The 22,232-nt window shown below is 42.2% G+C and overlaps 1 protein-coding gene and 1 pseudogene across 3 annotated transcripts; both read right to left on the bottom strand.

The window, feature by feature from the left end:
• The window catches only part of LOC109463673, a 24,908-nt pseudogene extending 10,000 nt beyond the window's left edge, over positions 1-14,908 (bottom strand).
• Positions 14,909-15,473: 565 nt separating this feature from the next.
• LOC109463960 lies at positions 15,474-18,927 on the bottom strand. 3 transcript variants are annotated; one of them, XM_019760876.1, is made up of 3 exons: positions 18,839-18,927; positions 17,871-18,180; positions 15,474-15,839 (listed from the first exon to the last, which is right to left on the bottom strand). In XM_019760876.1, the coding sequence occupies exons 1-3, from the start codon at positions 18,853-18,855 to the stop codon at positions 15,537-15,539; spliced, it is 630 nt and encodes a 209-aa protein (XP_019616435.1). In that variant the 5' UTR covers positions 18,856-18,927; the 3' UTR covers positions 15,474-15,536. The 3 variants fall into 3 exon arrangements, with proteins under 3 accessions (XP_019616435.1, XP_019616436.1, XP_019616437.1); XM_019760877.1 differs by lacking the exon at positions 18,839-18,927 and adding an exon at positions 18,387-18,492; XM_019760878.1 differs by lacking the exon at positions 18,839-18,927 and adding an exon at positions 18,374-18,477.
• Positions 18,928-22,232: the final 3,305 nt, after the last annotated feature.

The following is a 22,232-nucleotide window of genomic DNA, read 5'->3' as shown; positions in this document are numbered from 1 at the left end:
CTCCATCATCGTCGCCATTGTGGCAGTCTCAGTGGAGATCTCTGTGCCATCTTCCTCTCGGGAACTCACCGCAGCGCGCTGCCCCACTTCTGCCGTCTGTGTTGTGTACACAACAGGAGCGGCCTTTGCTGGCTTGCTGCCTCCTGGGAGACAACCCGGCAGTGGGGGAGGAGGAGGCGGAGGGGCAAAGGCAAGTGTTGTCTTCGTCAGCGCCTGACTGGTCTCCTGAGAAGTCGTGTCTTTCTTCTTGCCTTTCCCGTACTTTGTGACGGTGCTTTTCTGTGACACGGCACTCGACTCAGAGGTGAAGTGCAGGGTCGGCTTCTTTTCCTGCCGCTCTTCCTCACGATGTCGGAGCGTGTTCTTCAGGTCTTTGACCACTTCTGGGTTCAGACTAGAGCGTCTCCGACGGTCTGGCACTTTCCACGATTGTGCCTTCAGCCTCTTGGCTGTCAGACTTGTCTGTCGTCTTTTTCTGACGCCCTTCCTCGCGATGTTGGATAGTGCTCTTCAGGTCTTTGACCACTTCTGGGTGAAGACTAGAGCGTCTCCGACGGTCTGGCACTTTCCAGATTATGCCCTCTGCCTCTTGGCACTCAGACTTCTCTGTCTTCTTTTCCTTTGGAGGAGATTGTTTTATCTTTGAACGTTTCTTGGCCCCTTCCGTGCTGTCTGGCTTCCCTGTCTTTCTACTTTGTGCCGCAGTGTGGGGCTTCACCTGGTCCCTTTCCATGCAAGGAATGCTTGATTTTCGAGGCATACTCGCGGTCGGCACCGACTCCTTTATTCCTGGCGATTCTCCACGTACTGGATAGCGCCCTTTGGACAGCTTATTCTTCCGGCGTGACTGTTCGGCTGTACCCTTCTGATCGGTGACACCGGACTCAGAAGGCGGTGGAGACGCTTTGATTGCCATCAGTCTTTTGCCAGTCGACGTTGCCGTGTCCGTCCTGTCGACAGGAGCGTTTGAGGGAAGTGTGGGCAGGCCGTCTTCTTCTGTAGCACCAATCAAAGGCATCAAGCCTGCTACTCTTGTCAGGACGCCCGACATGATGGCAGTGAAGTACCGTGTAAGCCCCAGTGTGGTAGCCTCCACCGTGTTGTACGTATGGTTGACCTGGTGTATCAGGTCTCCTAGAAGTGTCGGGTGGAAGAGCATGGCCTCGGTTGCCTGCATCACGGGGTCGACGATCGAGACGGCGCGGTTCAGAATGCGGAGGTGAGGGTTCGTCGCCATCATCCCTTCTGTCACGGCGACCGTGATTTTTTGAACGGCTGTCCTGACGCCGTCGTCCGCACTGTAGGGTACCACTGCCCCCGAGTCTGCCACGGCCGTGGCTCTGACTCTAGCGCCTTCTTTGGGCCGCCCTGCTTGCCTTTGGACAGGCATCTTCCTGACTGGCTCTGCGTCAGGTGTCCCTCCGGACGATCCAGATGAGGAACTCAGGCCTTCCACGCCCTTAATAAGACATTCGGAACTTCTCGGCGCAGGGGGAGCTCTTCCATTTCTTCTGCGCCTTTACCTGACCGGACTCGGTCAAAGAGCGCAACATGTAAGGAGCGTCGACTCTAGGGTCGGTCATGTCTCGTGGTTTGTCTTGAGAGGTCCACAACTTTTTCTCCTTGGGCGTCCTTCGTCCAGATGGGCACGGGCTCATCTGCAGCGGCCGAGCTGAGGGCGACTTCTGCGTCCTGGCTTGAGGACTGCCTTGCTTGAGTACGCGTCTCATCGGTGAGAGCGGGGGACATCTCGGTACCCTGGCCCTTCTGGACAGAACCCTTGACACCCTTTTTCTTGTCGTCCTTGAGGATCCCACCCGATTTAGGGGACTTCTTACTGGAAGGGATATCGGTTGCCGGGAAGAGCCCGATCATTCCAGCTCCCTTTGCCTCTCGGGTGACACTTGAGCTGCCAGATTTCCCGCCAAGATGATCTGGCTTGCTCGTCGACTCTTTCCCAGTTCGAGGGATGTCGGTCTTCGAGGGCTTCAGTGCGGACTTGAGTGTTTGCGGCTCAGCAGGGGCTCCTCCAGCGGCGATGCTGAGTTTATCTTCTTCTCTTACTTGAGAAGTGTCGGAGTCTTCAATCTTTGTGATGTCTCCGAAGTGGATGGTGGAATTCTTTCGCCCGCTGAGGATGGTCGGCTCCTCCTCAGTGTCGTCCCCATGACGCGCCAGGTTGAGATCGGAGTGTTTGGAGTGCCTCAGGGAGAGGTTGGTGCACGGCAGCTCCAGGCCGGGTGGTGGAGGGCCTAACTCGTTCTCCTTGATGTCCCTCTGGATCTCTCGGACCAGGTACGTCAGCGCTTTGTTGTCCTTGTTGTGGTTCTTGTCGTACTTCTGCACCCACGGGGTCGGGTCGGGAAGTCCTCCAGCTCCCCGAAGTAGTTCGGAGTCTTGGTGATCTTTCTGCGGTTGGCTCGACGGCGCCTTTCTTCCCTTATGGCCTCCTTCCTCTCCTCTAACTCAACCTTCTTGACGGCGTTTTTGATGACGTTTCTGACGGTGATCTTTGCCAACTTCTGTAGCTTCTCCTCTTCCTCCTGTTCCTTGGTTTTTTGGTCACCCTTCATGAACGCCAGCCTGTTTCTGACGGTCCAGGCGACCGCCTTAGCGACGGTTTTGAACTTCTTCTTTTTCGGAGGGGCCAACTCCTGTCTGGCGTTATAGATCATCTTCTGGCGGAGGATTTCGTTTTCCTTGGAGCACTTGATCCGCAGTGTCTTCCCTGTCACGGTTCGGATCTTTCCCTGTCTCAGATCTGAGAGCCTAGTCAGGGAGTACCCTTTGTGGAGGTAAGCCATTGTGTCATGTCCCTGAGAATCACGTCTCTTCGCGAGCTCGTGAGTACTCTCTCTCTGGTGAGTCTCGGTCGTTGCACGAAACTCCGGCTTGAACTTCGCGATCTGCGAGAGGAGACCGACGTCCTCCCTTGACCGTTCGCCCTTGATTCGGTTTTTCTCGGCGTGGATGAGTCCGGTTATGTTAAGAACGGAGTCCATCATGTCCATACCAGACTCACAACTGCCGCTGGACATAGACGAGCAAGATTCAAGTTCAATCTGCAAGTCTTCCGTAGCGGATTCGATCAGGTTTTTCGCAAAAATGGTGGTGACGTTGTTTTTGGAGCCACCCTTGAACAGCCTGCTGATGCTGTTCGCGCTGCGGAGGACTGTAGGGTCTTTGCTCAGTTCCTCTGCATATTTCGATACATCGGTGTTAGACTGCGCAGGGGAGGGGCGCGTAACGGTTAGTCCAACACTATTACTAACATTACTAGCACTAGCACTAGCACTAGCGCCAGTATCTAACTTATCATCTATTCTATTCATTTTTTTGGATTTTGGAAACTTTTTACAACAACATAACAGTCTACTCATGAACTATATAACGAGTCTTTGGTGTGCTTCGGACGGGCGAACTTGGCTCTCGTCGGTGATGTTAGTTGGCGGGATTTGACGAGGGTTGCCGAAGTCTGCCGAAATCTACCGAAGCTGCCTTGGACCAGGCGATGTCACGTCGTCCTTCGGAGAAGGAGAGAAAAATTATAACTACTTGCTCGAGCAGGCAGAAGAATATGATTTGACATCCACTGTTTTTAACTATTTTCACAAGTTACGCATTCACGAGTGCAAATTTGAATGAACATTTTTTTTTCATTGCTAAAATGTGATGGTTTGCTTTTTGGACAGACCTGATCTACACCTAAGGTGGATCGGTATCGCGGCTGATGCAGCAAGACATGACGAAGTTGATGTTGATCTCGAAGTGAAATAGCGCCTCCTGGCGGGTGAATCTGCTAGTGCAACAGCTTCACTACTGTACTTCACTGGTCTTGCGGCTGCAGTTGCACATGTTTGTCATGAGTAAAGCGGTCAAGTCAGAAAGCTCGATGACGGAATTTGAGAGATTGTCCCTTCTGTAAAGTTTTGTGTATAACTTTCAGGTTTCTCCAAAACGTAAGTATTTTTCATGTTTATATTACAGGGGGAGGGGAAAATACCGCTGACAATGCCATTCAGTCGACCCCAATCAAATGGTTGTCTAAAACAAACATGGTACCGGTGAATAATAATTGCCTCTCCATGGGGAATATTTCAAGTACTGATGCATACATTTCCACACTTTCATCTGGCAAAGAGAGAGTGTGTGATGAAAAAGAGGGCAAGTGCGGGACGTCACTCCAGCACTTCTAATCGACTATTCCAAGATCAGGGTGTATCAATGGCATCCTGCACTGTTATATCATTGTCGCTAAATATTCATTGCATTCTGTTGAAATGTTTAAAACATATTATCTAAAGCGTATTTGCAACTGTGAAAGGTGTTAGACAAGCGTGTAATCTCAGCCCGACGCTTTTTAATATTTTCATAAATGATTTAGTACATGTACTTGATATTGAATGCTCACTCTCTACATAGCTTATTTGTATCGTGTCTCTTATACGTAGACGACGTTGTCTATTTTCCGATTCCGACAAAGGACTGCAAAGCGCCCTAAATAGCGCCCTGAAATGTCTCAAATCTTTACAACGTTCATCTGTCTCTCTGAAGTGCCTGTTTAGAATATTTGACGCTTGTATTAAACCGATACTTCTGTATGGATATGAAATCTGGGGAAAAGATCCTGTAAATGAAACCTCACCAATCGAAAGTTCCCATAACCGTTTCTGTAAGAATGTACTTGGGGTGCATAGAAATTGTATACATGTAGTAATGTAGCAGCTAGAGCAGAACTAGGAAGACTCCCGTTAGATTTAGATATATCCCTGCGTACTGTTAAATTCTGGACACACTTGACACAACTTAATACCGATACACACCCTCTGCAAGTTGATGCACTCCTGTTACAACGTAATTCCCTGACATATAGTCGTAGAGGGACATTTACAGCGAGGGAAGGAGATCCTCGACCACTGTGGATATTCCTACCTACTGCATATTGATAGTACAACCTGTGATCTTCAACATATGTATAAAGTATTGACAATGCTTTCAGACATGTACATTCAAACTTCCTTCCATAGTTTTTCTGTTGATACAGGTAAACTGAGATTTTATAGAAAATGTAAGACTGAATACTGTTTAGAACAATACCTAGAACATTGTGACCTCGCGCAGCGCTCCGCTATTAGTAAAATTAGAATAAGTGCCCACTCCTTGGAAATCGAAAAGGGCGATATATGAAACTACCTGTGTCGGAGAGAATTGGTAACTATTGCTCCTCGATCAAATGCAGTGGAAGACGAAATTCATTTCATCTCTAATTTGTCTATTTTATGACAACATCAGGAAACAATCATTTAGCACCGTGTCCAAAATGCTCCCTTACTTCCACACCGTTCCCTACCACGAAAAAAAAAACAATTTTACTACTAAAATGGAAGAACCCACATATCATAGAAGAAGTGGGTAAATTCGTCTTCCATTGCTTAAAGAGAAGAAGTCAAACCCAGTAAAACTAGTACCATGTATGTTGTAGAATACCCGTAGTATAATGCTAGACGCAGATATAGTCTCACATACCACTGTATTGTCTTTCTTATGTTGTTTGTAGTTATAAGTATTCCCCGATAATCCTGAAGCTTTTTGGTAGATAGCTGTTCAAAAAATTACGCTGGGACCAACTTTATGTCATAAAATCTACGTTATATTGTTGCACTTGAAAATAATCAACTTTTGAAATAAGCTATTGGTAGGTTCTGCCAAAAAAATGAAATCAACAATTGAGTACTGTCAAGACTGGCTCTTTCTAATATGTTTTGCTGAAAACTAGATGATAATTTGAAGACTTTCCGTGCCGTTAACAATATGTATTACACGTTATCAAACATGCATTTTTTGACACTTAATGGCAAAATATCTTCTTGAACCCACCAAAATTGTGATAGGATTGGCCATTTTGCATGTTATACATGGTATATCTTTATGTATCACAAAATATGTGTCTTTATGTTGCTTGTACTTTGGGTTAAAATACCAAATGGCTTTCAGCTGCCTACTTTTGAAACATTTAAAGATGGTGACATTATGACAGAAGCCACTTTGATAATGGTTGTCATCAAACAAAATGACAGTCATAAATTACCATATTGTAGTGTCCGTAGAGATGTGTAGTGTCTGTAGAGATTGTGTACCATATATAAGCAAAATATGTAAGTGTAATAACATTTTTATAACAATGTTGTAATTTTCAAAGAAACTTGCACCCTCCTTTTAGTTCTGTAACGTCATTTCACATTTGAAATAAATCATTGGAGGATACAACGAGTTTTGTTTTTATATGCCAAATGAGCTGTAGTGTCCTGTAATGTCCGTATAGTGCCATTGTAAAGTAATGCACTCAAGTTTGAAGAAGCAAGCGCAACTTTAAAACCGCCCATCGCTATCCAAAAATTTCAAAAAGCCACCATGCATGGTACCATGTGTAGTTCAAGTTTCTATACTGAAACGAAGTGGAAAATTTTGAAACTTGAAAAATTGGCCAAAGTGTACACTCTGATCTGGGAATAGCCGATTACAAAACGTCCAAAATTCAGACTCAGTTTAGTTGATAGATACATGTAAGACTCCAACCTTTCCACAGCACCCAAACCCGCTCTCTCTGTTGTCTGATTATGTGTGAAAATTATTTCAATCAAGCTTTTCAGAGCTTTTCATGATAACGCTTTCAAATATTTTACAAGATTAGGGTCTACACTAATATAAATCCCGGTGTTTCTGAAACGGCTTTGGGATATAGACAAAGGGAAATCAATTTTCAGCGATTATCATACAAAAGATCAAGATTGATTTGAGTCCAATACAAATTCCGTCGGAGCTTGACAAAGAAGAGTAGGAGGGAGAGAAGATGACAATTTATGTGCATACTCTAACATAACGTACACTTGGTACACAGTGGATGCGTGTACATTATTTCTAGGCAAAAAAAAACTCATTACTAGTCCTCTCATTACATATGAACTGTCAACGAACGTTACTCAATTCAATCATTTTTGTATACAGAATACTGTCTCTCTTTCACATGTATTCAAGAACTACTACATGGATACTTTTTACAAACTAGTACAACAAAGGTAGTCATTACATGATACAAATTTCATAAAAAGCTTTGTTTCCATGTGTACACATCTGTAGAGTAGATTACATACTAGTAAAATCCTCACAATGATATAGCTGTTGTGCTCAAATATCGTATAGTTTGTATTAAGAACCATATAGTTATCTTTTCTTTAGTTCAGAAAAATATTTGAAAGGAAATACGTGATAACTACATTATACATGATAACAACCCATAAACACGTTGTCGCATTACACTGCGCCAATCTGTCTCAACTAATTCCTATCTTCTCTTACTAGGGAATTAATGAGATAGTGTTTCTATTTCATTAATTCCTAAGATAAGAGAGCACACTTCTACCTCATTATTTCTCTAGAAGAAGAACTAAATCTTCTCTAGCTAGTGAACTAATGAGATAGCGTTCCTACTAGTATATAGAACCACTCAGTAATCAGATGGAGACATTAAAGACCCGTAGGTTTTATTTTGTTCGTCCTCTAGCACGGCGTTGGTCACTAGAATGCCCGGCCGTTGTTCTGCAGAACGAGTCTCGCTGCAAAGTGTCGCCATGAGGCGCCACCTGCCGTGACAGAACGGCACTGCAGCTTATAGCTTACACCTGAAATATAAACTTTACCAACTATAGTTCTATGAACTTCTATCTAATATCTTAGGTTTTAATTACTTTATACTGTTACTAGTACATACCCCACGCGAGTCGTACCTACCCTGAGTTGATTGATGTTCGCTGATGTTAACTACGCTTGTTAATGCACTGAACAATCGCCGCGCTCGCAATATTATTTCCAAAGGCACTACATTCTTCCGTAGTGACTTGCTACGCGAGCCACAAATGTCCACGGATTTACCAACTAGTTTCGTGACGTGCAGAAAATCTAACGTGCGATAAACCAGCTGTACGTCCCGGCAGCGCGCCGCAGCAACATGCTGTTAGTGGGGCTGTGCGCAGTGACAATATCTGTATGTTTATTTTTCATAGACAACAGTAAGAATACAACAAATGATGGTCTCACCTTAAGCCCTGCGGTCTCGAACGAGCTGTGGATAAAGAATTGTTAGAAAGATTCAAATCTTTATTGAATTCTCAAAGAAAATCGCGGCGGTGAGCTGGAGCGGGGACGTTCACGTCTGCTCTGGCTGACGACTGGCGGCGATGTGTTGACAACTGATGTTGTGTTGTTCTATGACGTCACTGACAACAACTGATGGCTGGTTTGGGGTTCTAGAACAGCCTTTAGGCAGTGGAGAGGGGGCGAGTATGGATATCAAGATTTAAACACTGGTCTGAATCAAATCATGAATGTTCGTTTCGCATAAATGGAGTAAATTATGTAGAGAAAAATTTAGACAAGGAGTTGCAGCAGATTTCTAACCTCTCAAGTCACGTTAACTCAACTTATTACAGGTCCATGAAGAACACGTGTAGATGCAAACGTGATCAAACAGAAAGCACGTGATCGAGCATACCTCAAACACGTGATCAACATAAAGAAAACACGTGTCATGGTAAGTTTATCGAACAGTCAGTCGTACTGCTAGATTTAAGGAATAATCCTGTACCATCGCTGTTGCGACTTCTGAACATTACTAAATGAGCTGAAAGAAGTCGAAACTGGCTTATGCAAGCAATGCATAAGCAAATCTAGTACTTGTCTTATTTTATCGTTTCAATATTTTATATGTATTATTTTATGCATGACATGTCCAGAAGGCACAATACAGCAGCAATGCCTTTTTTAAATCAATAAACCTTTGGTCGATTGATTGTTCGTCAGAAAGTTGCCGGTTTGTTAAGTTTCATTTTCTTAGCAATGATGTACATAACACTGGCCATCTCTCTGAAACCCAAAAGGAAGGTTATTTCGTTCCTAGATCCTGTACGTGTTAAAACAAGATACAACTGGACAGGATAAAAATCCTATGTATTTAAGTATTTGACGAGCTCTTGCCTTATTATCATGTGATACGCAAATTTTGGATTGAGGATGAAAAAAGTAATATCCGGACTTATACATGTGGACCAGAATGTTTTTGTATGGTAGATCAATAAGTACTAGTGATAATATTAGAAAATCATTGGAAATAGTTGAATATTGTGATGAGGAAAATGTTGAAAGCCTGATCTTTATTAAAGATTTGGTCAAATTGAGAAGACCGTTGACAAAATAAGGTTAGATTTTGTATTGGAGGCTTTAAAGGTATTTGGTTTTGGAAAATCTTTGCTTCAGTGGGTTACTATTATGTACACAGACATTACAACTTGTAATGTACCATGTATGTACCATACTCTGTGCCATTTGTTCAACCTTCCTGACCACGTTGATTTCATAATGAACGCAACTTTTTTTGGCAAAACTTTTTTTTATTCGCACGCTCGCATCAGTTTTGGGGTTCCCAGAGGATGTCATCCATGTAATCAAATCAACATGGCCTAATCAAGGTTACTTGTCAGCACCTTTTAGACTTTATCGCGGCTTAAGACAAGGCTGTCCATTATCACCTTATTTGTTTACCCTTGTAGTGGAAATGTTGGCTATTAGAGTACGTGACAATGAAAATACTGAAGGGCTAATGTGCAGAAGCATGTAATTTAGGCCATGTTGATTTGATCATATGGATGACATCCTCTGGGAACCCCAAAACTGATGCGAGCGTGCGAATAAAAAAAGTTTGGCAAAAAAAAGTTGCTGTCATTATGAAATCTACGTGGTCATGAAGGTTGAACAGATGACAGAGTATGGTATGGCGATTAATCTACTCTTCAAATTCTATTTCTTTACATTTTCGTCTTTTTGTTTGATTTGGCAGTCTACGACATTGGTATCGTTTTCCAATATTTTTTGCAACTTACGGTATATATTTGGTCATTTTGCAACTGTTTTGTACGATTTACAACTCTTTTTTGGAAACGATGCGTCCAGAACATACAGGCCGAATGGTGGACATTAAAACTTCCGGATTTGTATAAGCTGAACCGAATACTGCCTCTTTTTCAGTGGATTCAAGAACTACTATATACTTTTTTTACAAACTAGTACAGCCACGTTAACGGTTAATTGATACAGATTTGATACCGATCTTGTGCCCTTGGGAAAGGCATTTTACACGACTTTCCTCACTTCGCTCAGGTGAAAATGAGTATTGTATTGTCCCCTGTGTGGTGGCGGCATTAATGCAAAGTTTGAAAAACTTGAGTGTGCCGTATTGTGATTACATGTTGGAATATAAAAAAAAAAGATTTGATACAAGTCTCTGTTTTCATGCGTACTTAACTGTAGAGTAGAATAAATATTGATCACAATGACATGACTGTTGTACGTATGTGCACACATATCGTACATTTTTCTTTTTAAAACCATCTAACTCCATGTTGGAACTAAAGTTATCTTTTTTTATAGTTCAGAATGATATTAATTCTTGAAGGGAAATACGTGATAACTACATTTATATATGAGAACAACCCATTAACACGTTGTCGCATTACATTGCGCCAATCTATCTCAAATAATTAAAGTTATATGTTTATTCCTATCTTCTCTTACTAGGGAGTAATGTGATGTGTTCCTCTATCTTATTAATCCTCTAGATGAGAGAGCATGTCTCTATCTCATTATTTCACTAGAAGAAATAAGCTTCTCAGTCTAGCTAGTGAATTGATGGGACAGCGTTCCTTTGTGTGGAGACAGGAATGCCCGGTAGTTGTTCTATAGCAACGGCTCTCGCTGCGAAGTGTCGCCATGATGCGCCACCTGCCGTGACAAGACGGCACTGTAGCTAATGTCTTAAACCTGAAACGAAAACTTTACTCACTAGTTGCTAGTCTCTAATATCTTAGTTTTCAATCATTGTCTACTGGTACTAGTACGTTACCCACGCGCAAGCCGTACCTACCTTGAGTTGGTTGATGTTCGATGTTAACTACGCTTGTTAATGCACTAAACGATCGCCGCGCTCGCAATCATATCACATTTTATAGGCATTACATACTAGTATTTCGATTTTCGTGACTTTTACTTGCTTAGTGAGCCAAAATGTCCACGGATTTACTCACTAGTTTCGTGCTGACGTGCGGAAAATCTAACGTGCGATAAACCAGCTGTACGTCCCGGCAGCGCGCCGCAGCAACATGCTGTTAGTGGGGCTGTGCGCAGTGACAATATCTGTATGTTTATTTTTCATAGACAACAGTAAAAATACAACAAATTATGGTCTCACCTTAAGCCCTGCGGTCTCGAACGAGCTGTGGATAAAGAATTGTTAGAAAAATTCAAATCTTTATTGAATCTTCTCAAAAAATCGCGGCGGTGAGCTGGAGAGGTGAAGGTTCACGTCTGCTCTGGCTGGAGGTTCGCGGCGATGTGTTTACATGGAATGTTTTGTTGTTCTGTGACGTCACTGACGACGTACGGGTTTGAAGTTCTAGACCGGGAGTTACATGTTGAGGAGGAGAAGGGAGCACGTGTCCTAGCGGATAGAGAGCACGTGATCAGCACGTGATCAACACTAAGAGAATACGTGATCAGGCAGTTAGGGAAACAATGCAATGGGTGATGAGTTTTATATATAGCCTCATCATCAATCAGCTGTGTCATTGATGCCCACCTATTTTTCTGGATGCCCCCTACAATCATGCTGGCATAAACACCGGTGTCTAGGTGCTTTTGAAATGATGAAAAGCTCTGATACGAGTTGATTAACACCCTTAAGCTTCTTCAGCAAGGAAAACGTCCTTCACGGCTGTTGTATCAGAACCCTTGCAGAATCTTCTTCTGAGTTAACCAGAAGCCGTGGGCTTGCCTGAATTCATCAAGATGCTTTTCGAAATCCAGAACATTTAAAGAAGAAGAAGAGCCCTTTTGAATTTTGACCATGGTAGGCACTTTCCTGGGCCGACATTGTAGGCTTGCCACACCGGTATACATTAGTTGTGAAAAGTTGTAAGTTGTGGACACAAATACTGGCCTTCTGTTGCTTTGGCAAGTCAGCAACAATTATGCCAGTTCCAAAGCGGAGTTCCAAATCATGACTTGCTTCATTTTAGATGCAGTCGCCAGGCCTCACTGACAGTCCTTTATTCAGTTATATTCACATGTTGGACATTTTGGACTGACTTACTATCGAAAGGCCCTTTACCACATTGTGGATCGGAGAAATCTACCCTTTCGATCGATATTCAACTTTTTGCCAGCAGGTTTGCAACAGCATTACCACAGTGGTAACAGTCAGCATTGTCCTGCCACAGGAATACATGTAGTACATTTAAAATAAGTGCACATTTGTCATTCAAACAAAAATATACAAAAAAATGTCATTTACCATCATGGTAAACCTTTGTCAATCCAAGAGGCATCTACTTCCATGTGTGCAAGGTACCCTTCCTTGCTACATGATAAAAAAACAAACTTAGAATGTTTTTTATCGTGTTTTTACCCTTCTTTGCTACATGATAAAAAACAAACTTAGATTTTAAAGAGACCAGTTACTGATATGGTCCACCATCTTGAATTTTGACTGATGACGTCACCAAATTAGCATGAATTATACATTTGTAATCATCAAATCATCAGTTGGCTCTTTCTGATTTGGTAGATAATCCCACATTGTAGTTGTAGCTATCGATATATATCATCGGTGTTTTCTCGTTATGTCTTATCATTTTTGGAAGAGGGAACTGTTTATTGTGAGTAGTGCGTAAGTGTTGAGGTTTTATTAGAGGCGTATTGGAAGTTGGGGATGCTTATAGCAAGTTGAATAATTCTGCAAGTATTGAGACATTACCTTAGAGATTTGAAGATACATATACTCGTATTACTTTTGCCCTATGGCCCAGATCGTAACGCGGACTGTAGGAACTAAATATGGTCTTGTACGTTTGGAACTGCATCTATAGCAGCGACACCTGTGCTGCAGCATCATTCAGAACTACACTGAGGAATTCGAAGGTGACAGACGGTCACCGAAACGTCGACTGAATGAAAGACGTGGTTGTCTAAAAATAGTCTCTTTACTCAGTGACTTACCAACCTGATGAAACTATTCACGGAGCGTAGGTCTTCTTTCAAGCTTTTACTAGCTATAGGTCGCCATCGACAACAATTAAGTGGACGACACACAGAGGTTCTCTTTAATCATTCAGTTACGACGTTCAGTTTGGGCGGCCTTAAAATGGCGCCATGAGACTTTTCTTCAGCAGTGTTCTACTGACTAGGAAGTTCTGTTCAATAGAGCCTCCCTGCTTCTTGTGTGGTGTCGACGTACAAGTGGCGCACCCTGCCGTCAGAAAGCGGCACTGCAGCCATCTCTTTAAATTCTAATAAAACCACATACCAACCTGTTAATAATCTAATCCTTACTACTTCTGCTACATAGATTCCTAGGACATTCCTGTAGATAGTTACACACTGCTATTTTACCTACCTACACTGTTACGCGCAGATAAATCACGTGATGATGTCAGCGCGCACACGTGATGATCACGTGAATAGCCAACTCCACAGCTTCTACGCTACGAGATGTCGTGATTTTTACTTAAACTTGCTACGTCGATTAAACGTCTTCGAATGTACGCAACTACCTGCCAATGTACACAAGCGCTGCACGTTCGTACGTGCATAAGCGATGACGTGCGGGGGGGGGGGGGTTCGCGTCTCCGCAACACACTAACTACAACGTTCAAACTACAACGTTCAAACTTCAACAATTTCATAACGAGATACAACCAAGAGAGCGACAAATTATGGTCTCACCTTAAGCCCTGCGGTCTCGAACGAGCTGTGGATAAAGAATTGTTAGTGAAAGACAAATCTTTATTGATTTTGCTCAGAAAATCGCGGCGTTGAGCTGGAGCGGTGAAGCTTCACGTCTGCTCTAGCTGGTGACTAGCGGCGATGTGTTTACAACGTCTGTTGTACTGTTCTATGACGTCACTGACGCCGAGGTTTTTAGATTTGGGGTTCTAGAACAGGTCTTTGACCGTGGGGAGGGGGGCGCTTGAGAAATAGCTAGTTTGATTACAATCTCAATTCAAAACTCCACCATAGAACATCAAGAATTCCCTAAGTCCTTTTGCGTCGTGAAAAATGTTCTTTGGCCCCATGCGAATTTAATATATTCAGATGTCAGTACAACAGCTTGTATAAATATATGTCAAGGTATGTACGTCGATACGTCGACATCTAACAGTAATGGTATCTGCATCAATATTATCACACTCAAGACTATCTAAACGATTGCAAATATTCTTACCTTTCTCCTTAGTGCGTCTACTACAGGTGATCCTGAAAACTCAAGTACACATGTTGGTTTCAAGTGAACATGTGCCGCTTTTACGGGCAATGGAAACCATCAACACTATGTCAAGTTCTCTGATGATTATGATCTAAAGTTGAAGTCAAAGTGCAGTGGAAAAATGGCGTCTTGATGTCTTGTACTCGTAGCTGATGATGTCGATGTCGTCACTGAAACTGGCCTGGTTCTTGCGTGTCTATCGGCCGCCTTGTTATGATGCTTCACTATTGTTTAGCTCATGACATCTAAGTTAGTTTGCCCCGACCCCCCCCCCCCTTATCAATTGGCTAAACATTTTAATCCTTACTCTCAGTAACGGAGCATTTTACGTTCACGATTCTTGAAAACCAAACAGTGCATCATACTCACCTTCCACTACGTTGTCCTTTAGGACTCTGCGACAAATTTTACGGGTAAAATATGACCGAAGATCGGAATATCAGCAAAATTTTGCGTGGAAATCGTCGAGAACGGCTGTAGACGTCTTGTCTCTGGCTTCGTTCCTCGAGGAATGTTTTGAAGTTTTTATGACGTCACTAAGAAATGGTGAATTTGAAACCGCAGCGTAACGTACACATATAAATTAATGCTTTATTTATGAAACGAAGAGATATTAAGCTAAAATAGCAAAGGAAAACACTGCAAATGATGTACAGTTCCAATGCACTATTTTCCATATACTCATTTGAAATCTTGAAGGCAAATTGTGAAAAGATGTTGGAATTTTTTTATATATTCGCTCCGCTGTGGCTATCATACCGTTGTGATGTAATACGTAGTATAGGTCGACGACTTTCTTGCGGAATGACGACAAATTTTGTGTACATTTACGCTGCAATGCAATTCAAACAAGCTTATTCTCTCGTAATTTAGTTTCTAGTCCAGCTTGTGGTCACCCATGTGAAAACATTAGTCACTTTTTGTTACACTGCCCTAACTACACTCAACAGCGAAATTCCCTTTTTGGCCATGGCAACTTGAAAATACTGATTCCGCTCAAGTATTTGTATTGAGCTTTTAATTAATAATGCACATGTATGCGGCCGAATTATCTTATCTTTCTTGTTTGCCAAACCTTATGAATTACAATAAACAACTTATTAACACAAGTTCTATACACCACATACACGATTTAATTAATAAAGTTATACAGTGTTTGTATATTTTTCTATAGTCCGTTGTCTTCACCAATCATCGGTTCTCTCATAGCATCTGGAATGTCCCGGATGTATCTTTCCGGTAATTTCCGCTGGAGGGCGTCGACAGTTCTTGGGTGGAGTCGAGGGTTGCCGAACATTTCCCGAAGCTGATTATCGGTGCATCGTCGGCCTTCTTCGGTCAAGGATCGCAACTGCTTCAGAATGTCCTCTATCGCCGTGTGAATGTCTATTAAACTTTGCTCAATCGCGTGGCCGTCCGTTTCCGAAGGGTTTGGAAGTTTGTTCGAAGCATCAAGGAGTTGTGAACTACCCTGTAGAAATGACACATACCACAAAGTTCGTAAGAAAGTTGTCGCATGATGCCATCTTAGTATGATATCATAGTATAGCATGAAGGTCCATGTTCTGCAGTACTATAGCTTTCCGAAGGATGGTGCTCACGAGGTGTTAACGTACTCACATACATGCACCTGTTTGTCCTGTATCTTGCGATAAATGCATTAGGCCGCAGCAAGTAAATTTTAAGGATGACATCCCCCGCAGACTCAAAATCTAATGCGATAGGGAAAAAAAAAACAAGGCAGGCCCCCAAAATAAGATTTTCAAATGTTGACATGTCAAAGAAGAAATGATACATTGTGCTAAGTTTACTGCCAACTATTACAACATACATTTCTTACTGAAACAAGTACGAAAAATAAAAGCTAGTTTTCAATCATTGTACAAATTGCCGGCAATTAAAAGAACGCGTTAAAAACTCTACAAAACGCAGTATCAAACCTCCCACCCGCCCGGAGGCCTGCACAGGAGGCTAGGCTGTATTGTCGTACGGTATTTTCTAACCCTCCCTGCAAGAAACACCGGATCATCCCAACAACAGCAAAAAAACAGACAACTCTCTGGTTCAGTAACGAGAAAACCAGCCTGTCTGGTCGTGTTTTGTCAAGACTGACCCTGACAGCTTCCCCGGAGAGTTGAAAGTTCTTTTACATTCTGGACGTGAAGGTTTTTTTTCAGAGAAATCTTGGCACGTCACGAACCGATTGCCCCAGTTCAGAAGCCGCACGTTGAGAGAGGGTCAGTACATGTCAGGGTCTGCGATACGGCCTCAGTGCATTAACATCATGTTTAACATCTAGACTTCATAGAATCTATTACATAGAAGACGTGCACTTGATGTTTTGGCTTTTGATGGATTGTTATCAAACATAGTAGGTGGATAGGTCTTAATAAGACCTAGAAATGATTATGAAATGATAGAGATGTTACTGGTAACGGATCGTGGGGAGCGGACGAAAGCTATAAATAAAAAGGCTGACACTCAGGCTATTTCCAAAATTCCCTTCATAAAATATCACTTAACTACCCATAATAATTGGTTCTTGAAGGCATTGCATGCGCACTTACATGCACATGCAGTGGGACGGTCATAATAATAACGTTGGCGTAAAAACATGTTTCCCTTCACCAAACAGTGATGACAACCTCTTTGTTAATTCAACCCTGCCTTGTGTGCTTTCTGAGATGAGACCGACCAGTCTGACAACTAGTAGATAGACGTCGACCTGTCATGCCTGTCGCCTTTACCTAATTAAGGGGACGAGAGACTTGGCATGCAGAAGTGTGTATAGAATATGTACCATACATAATCAGGAATGTTCAGAGAGTCATTGTGTCCAGATGGTCCAGGATTGTTCCTGCCTTATTTTTCTTTTCTTTGATCAATGGTAAACGTGGCGTTTTGCTCATCGTACGCTTGGGGCCATGATAATAATAGTGATATAACACAGAGCACAGGACACAATATACACACATTTTATGACTTGACTTTAATTTCTACAGTACAGTAATTTCTATCACAAGAATTGGAGATATAACATGAAATTGCCGAGGTTCGTGGAGCACGATCGGGTTTCGGTTTGTTTTCTGACGACCACCTGTGAAATTGTGGACATAGCACCGACGCCGAGTTTAGCCGCGCAGACCACAGATTAGAAAAACAGGGTTTGAAAATTCACACAGGAAAGAGTTAGACAGATCAGAGTGTGTTGAATGCTTTGTAGAAGACGTTTTTACGTTTTGTCACCACATGTTGAGATTTGGAGATGTATGACCCAATTCTATCAATTCATTCAAATCGTTCCAGTATGTAAAACTGGTTGTAAACACAACGAAATGTCATCTAGAGGAGCCTAATATTGCTGAATATCGTGTCAGTACTATGCAATATTAATAAATCAGTTTTAGCTGACTGATGTTTTGATTTCTCTCGGTAAATGTAATCAAAGATGTAAATATGTCTGCTGGGACGTATCGAATTGCAATTTGCATTCATAACTCACCTGTGAGATCTCGGCCGCCATGTTGGCAATATTTCCCCACACGACAGAGTCGCTGTTTGTTTCAGACGATTTTATGGCTCTCCTCAGTGTCTTCAGGATATCAATGACGTCATCGAGGATTTCTGTCAGACGGCCGAGGCGATGGTGTCGTGCGACGGTTGCCATGGGAACGGCATTCCCGCCATCCTCCAGTTGATGAATCTGGTCGTGTAGTCCCTTCAGGAGAAGCTTCATGTTTCTCCGAGAGGAGTTCTGCCTGTTGATGCTGGTTTTCCACGAATTCCTGACGTGAGTGACGTCCATTTCGTACCTGTAGAAGGAACAGAAATACTCACAGCAAAAGAAATTTGACCTTCAGCGTTGAAAACACATCACCAGCTGTTGTAGGGGTTGTCACTGTGCCCCGGCCTTGTGCGCTGTGTACTGGGGAGCGATCATTGCGCATACGTGTTGAAGTAGGGTGCTCGTGTTACGACGTTGAATGATTAGAGAAAAAATAGTACCAGATGCACAGACCGCCTTTCGTTTGTTTCGCGTGTTTGCAGTACAACTTAGGGAGTGATGCTGGGAAGGTCAGGTTCACAGGAGAGGAACGGAGAGTAAAACAGGGGCCTAGTGGCTGGTGGTCTGTTTAAAGTTAGATTTAAAAATAGATATAGGTAAATAAACAAACAGGATTTACAGGTCATTCTGGGCAGTGTTGATTTGATTACATTACAGTAAGGGGTGTTTTAAAGGTTTGGAGGTAATGTTTCAAAGTACACAATGTTTCGGCGTTTTTTTTAAATAGTGGGGAGCAGGAAAGTAAGAAAGATAGCACTTCCCTTCCTTTGCGTAGACCATGTTGATTTTGTTCTCTGGCAAAGCCTATAGGAATAATCAACCTCACGAATCAGTACGTACTGCGACATTGAAAGTCTCGCAACGCAACTTACCAACTTGCCGACCTAAAGAAAGAAAGAACTTACCGAAAGCTTGTCTGCATCAGATGCCGTATATAGCCTGTATGAACATGAACTTTTCATGCCAGTGGGATCTGTTGTTACATACAGTCACTCTGTCCAAGCAAAGACGTTCTTTCACAATGTCCTTGGTCCAAGGTACGCAGCTGTACTACCGGTTCCACCTTTCCCCTCAGTCAACCGATTGTTCGCCTATTTGCGGCCCCCTTCGTGTCTTTTACCAAGAACTGGAAGTTAAAACGACAATGAAAACATTCAATTTGATACTCCGTTGTTACAACGACGTTAGTTGTTATCATTATCAATCATTTCCTGTGCTTCAAAACAAATAAACCGGCCTCCTTTGTTAGGTAAACAATCATCAATGTTATCCCTCATAAAGAACAATTGAAAAGCAACCTCCTCTAGATCTGTACGACTGTTCCGTGCAATTGTTGGCAGGGCTCGAAAGTTATTTTTGAGAATATAGGTGCACCCAACCTAAAAAATTAGGTGCACATTTTTTTTGTTTTGGGTGCAGATAAACCAGAACTTAATTCCAGATCTTACAGCTCCTCTTCTGAGCTTGAATTCGAAATGGGAGCTACCTTCAAAATCTTAAGTAATTACAACCATGCTACAACAAAGATTCTATTATTTTTCACTTATTAGATGTCAAGAATATCCTGTATACTATTATAAATTTAATATGTACAAAAATACCTTCAAAAAGATATGGGTGCACCCACAGAAAAAAGTGCACAGCTCCAATTTTGGGTGCACTAAGCTAAGGTGCACATACACCAAGTATTTCGAGCCCTGGTTGAGGTCACAAACAAAGTTGAAACAAACTGTGAGATAGGGGTCTTGTCTAATGCAGAGGCACGGCACGGTTTTTGTTGTGGAAACAGTAGTCAAATTGCTTAAATGAGTGAATTCGAAGCAAGTGCATGCGTGAGTTCATCTGGGTTTACAACTAGGTGATTTTATCTGAGTAAACAACTGTGCAGCGTCCATGCCATGGCGGTTTTCCACATGTCATTAAAATGTGTCTCGTGATGTTAAAAATACTATTCAAGGTAGATTGGATATTGCTATGGACAGGCACATACTGTAAATAGTGCAAAAACCACCTCGAACATTTCAAGATTTACAGTATTTTACCGTAGAACGTGTCCACTGTACTATCCACTATGCTGTCCACTATGCTGTCCACTATGCTGTCCACTATGCTGAAGGGTTAAAACTGGAAATTGTCAGATAAATTTGATTTACCAACTGCTCCTGGACACAAAGGTTCCACGTGTATTTAAAACTCATTGTTATTTACCACCGATGCACTCAGATACACGACACAATAGCTAAGTCAAACTTCTTCATGTGTTGTGGTGATGTTACATGCACCACGTAAAATACCGAACATGTTTTGTTGACTCTGGCCGAGTCACTATTTAAGTTTATTCAGTCCGTGAAACACTGGCAAAACTGTCACAACGACAAAGAAAGTATGGAAACAAATACAAAGTCTGTTGATGTTATTCGGGACAAAGGCAAAGAGCGTGCAAACTATGACAGGTATTCCTTATAACACTGCTTGCAAAGTTCGAAATTGTGGGAGCAGTAACAACGAAAACGTCTACAGATACAACAGTCCTAGAATTTTGATGCTTTCACAAGCTATATAAAGCTCAAAGCTTTAAATAACCTTACCTTTCGCGTTTTTATGATTCTCAAGGCTTCTTCTTGGAGTGTATGAACACGTTGATTGTATGAAAACATTGCCTAGGGCTAAACTAAGAAGGAGTTCAACCAAAGAGCTTGGTTCTACACAGCTTGTGCTGTAGATGTGTTGCAAGTTCGCTACGGAACCCTAGCGGTCAACCCGTGAAGTGCACCCCAGTATCAATGTTCTATGGAAACTAAGGGAGATCTGCAAAATACTGTAAGGTCTAGAGTGGAGAAATCATTGACTAGTCCCAGGCCCTGTTACTACTAGCACATGTATGTCTACACTAGTACTCTTACCATACAGAAGCAATGGGATCAGAGATGGCAGACTTCACCACATTACCTATATTACTTTGCAGCCCACCCAGTCCCACTGAAAAAATAGCATCACTGAGAATACATGGGAACATTACATTGAGCATTATCAATAATACAGAAATCACACACACATAAAGTAAAATCTCAGCCTAAGCCATTGTGTTTTATTGTAACTCTATAGCATAGACCCGTCCAGAAGGCTGTATTTACACTATAGTCATTCCTGAGAGACCTTTTCTTTGCAACATTCCTTTGACTCCACAACACAAACGGAAAACTCCCTTCAGACATATCACTGGCATTATCAGACCACATCACATTAAGGTACTTATTGGCTCTGCTCCTGAGGCATCGCCAAAAACACGTCAAACCCTCCATATCCACACAGCATCCAGCCAAGACATTTTATGCTTGGGCCTAGGAAAAAAAATGTTGTGTTTCCTGTTTCCCAACCGACCATAGAAAAACCTGCAACCCTAGACTTTTTTGTGTGTGAACCCCTGCAAGGGACATACTAGTAATTTTCATGCTGATCGACCTTTTATAGCTCCATGATCCGACACCTCAGTGATGAAATGTTGTACAATCAGTTTTTGAACATTTGCATCGAAAATATATTCCTCATACAAGTTTTACTTTGTTAAACTGTACTGGATTACTAGAGATCCCTACCTACCGACCCTCATTTTTTTCAGGACTGAAACAGGAAACAACATTTTTTTCCTAGGCCTTGCCAACAGTACATTCTGACATCAATCTCACAAGCAAAAACACACATCTTTCCCTTAAATTCATAGATCAAAATATCAAGGATAAGCCTGTGCTATTTTGTACTTCAGCATGCAAAAAATCTTAGGCTATGCTAGATCCACTTTTTGTAGAGAAATCTGAATCTCCAAATGTAAGAATAGAAAGGTTAGGCCACAGCAAGTAATTTTATGGATGACATCAGCACGCGCATTAATTTTTGCCTGATTTGGGAAAAAAAAAAGCAAGAAATTTTGTTGCCCTTGACAGTGGTCAACATGCCCAAAATGGGCAAAGATGTCTGTTGCCATGCCGGAAGGTGGATGGCAGATAACTATGAACAGAGGAGACAAGACAAGGCTCTGATTTAATGTTTTGTTTCTTTGATGCAGTGATATGTGATGCTCGCTGTGTATATGTGATGTTCCCACTGAATCAAAACCATTTGTAGAATGATTGAGTCAAAATTTTAAAATGTAGGAAGCTTGTTTTTTTTGGCCCGCCTTGTTTTTTTTGCCCGCTCACATTATATTTGGAGTCTGCAGAGGATGTCATTCATAAAATTTACTTGCTGTGGCCTTACACATGTACATGTTTAGTTGTTGTATAGTACATGTACATGTACAAT

The sequence above is a fragment of the Branchiostoma belcheri genome, unplaced genomic scaffold (assembly GCF_001625305.1).
Source record: "Branchiostoma belcheri isolate BF01 breed outbred unplaced genomic scaffold, Haploidv18h27 scaffold13, whole genome shotgun sequence".
Taxonomy (NCBI): domain Eukaryota; kingdom Metazoa; phylum Chordata; class Leptocardii; order Amphioxiformes; family Branchiostomatidae; genus Branchiostoma; species Branchiostoma belcheri.
This window is presented reverse-complemented; position numbering and strand designations above follow the sequence as displayed.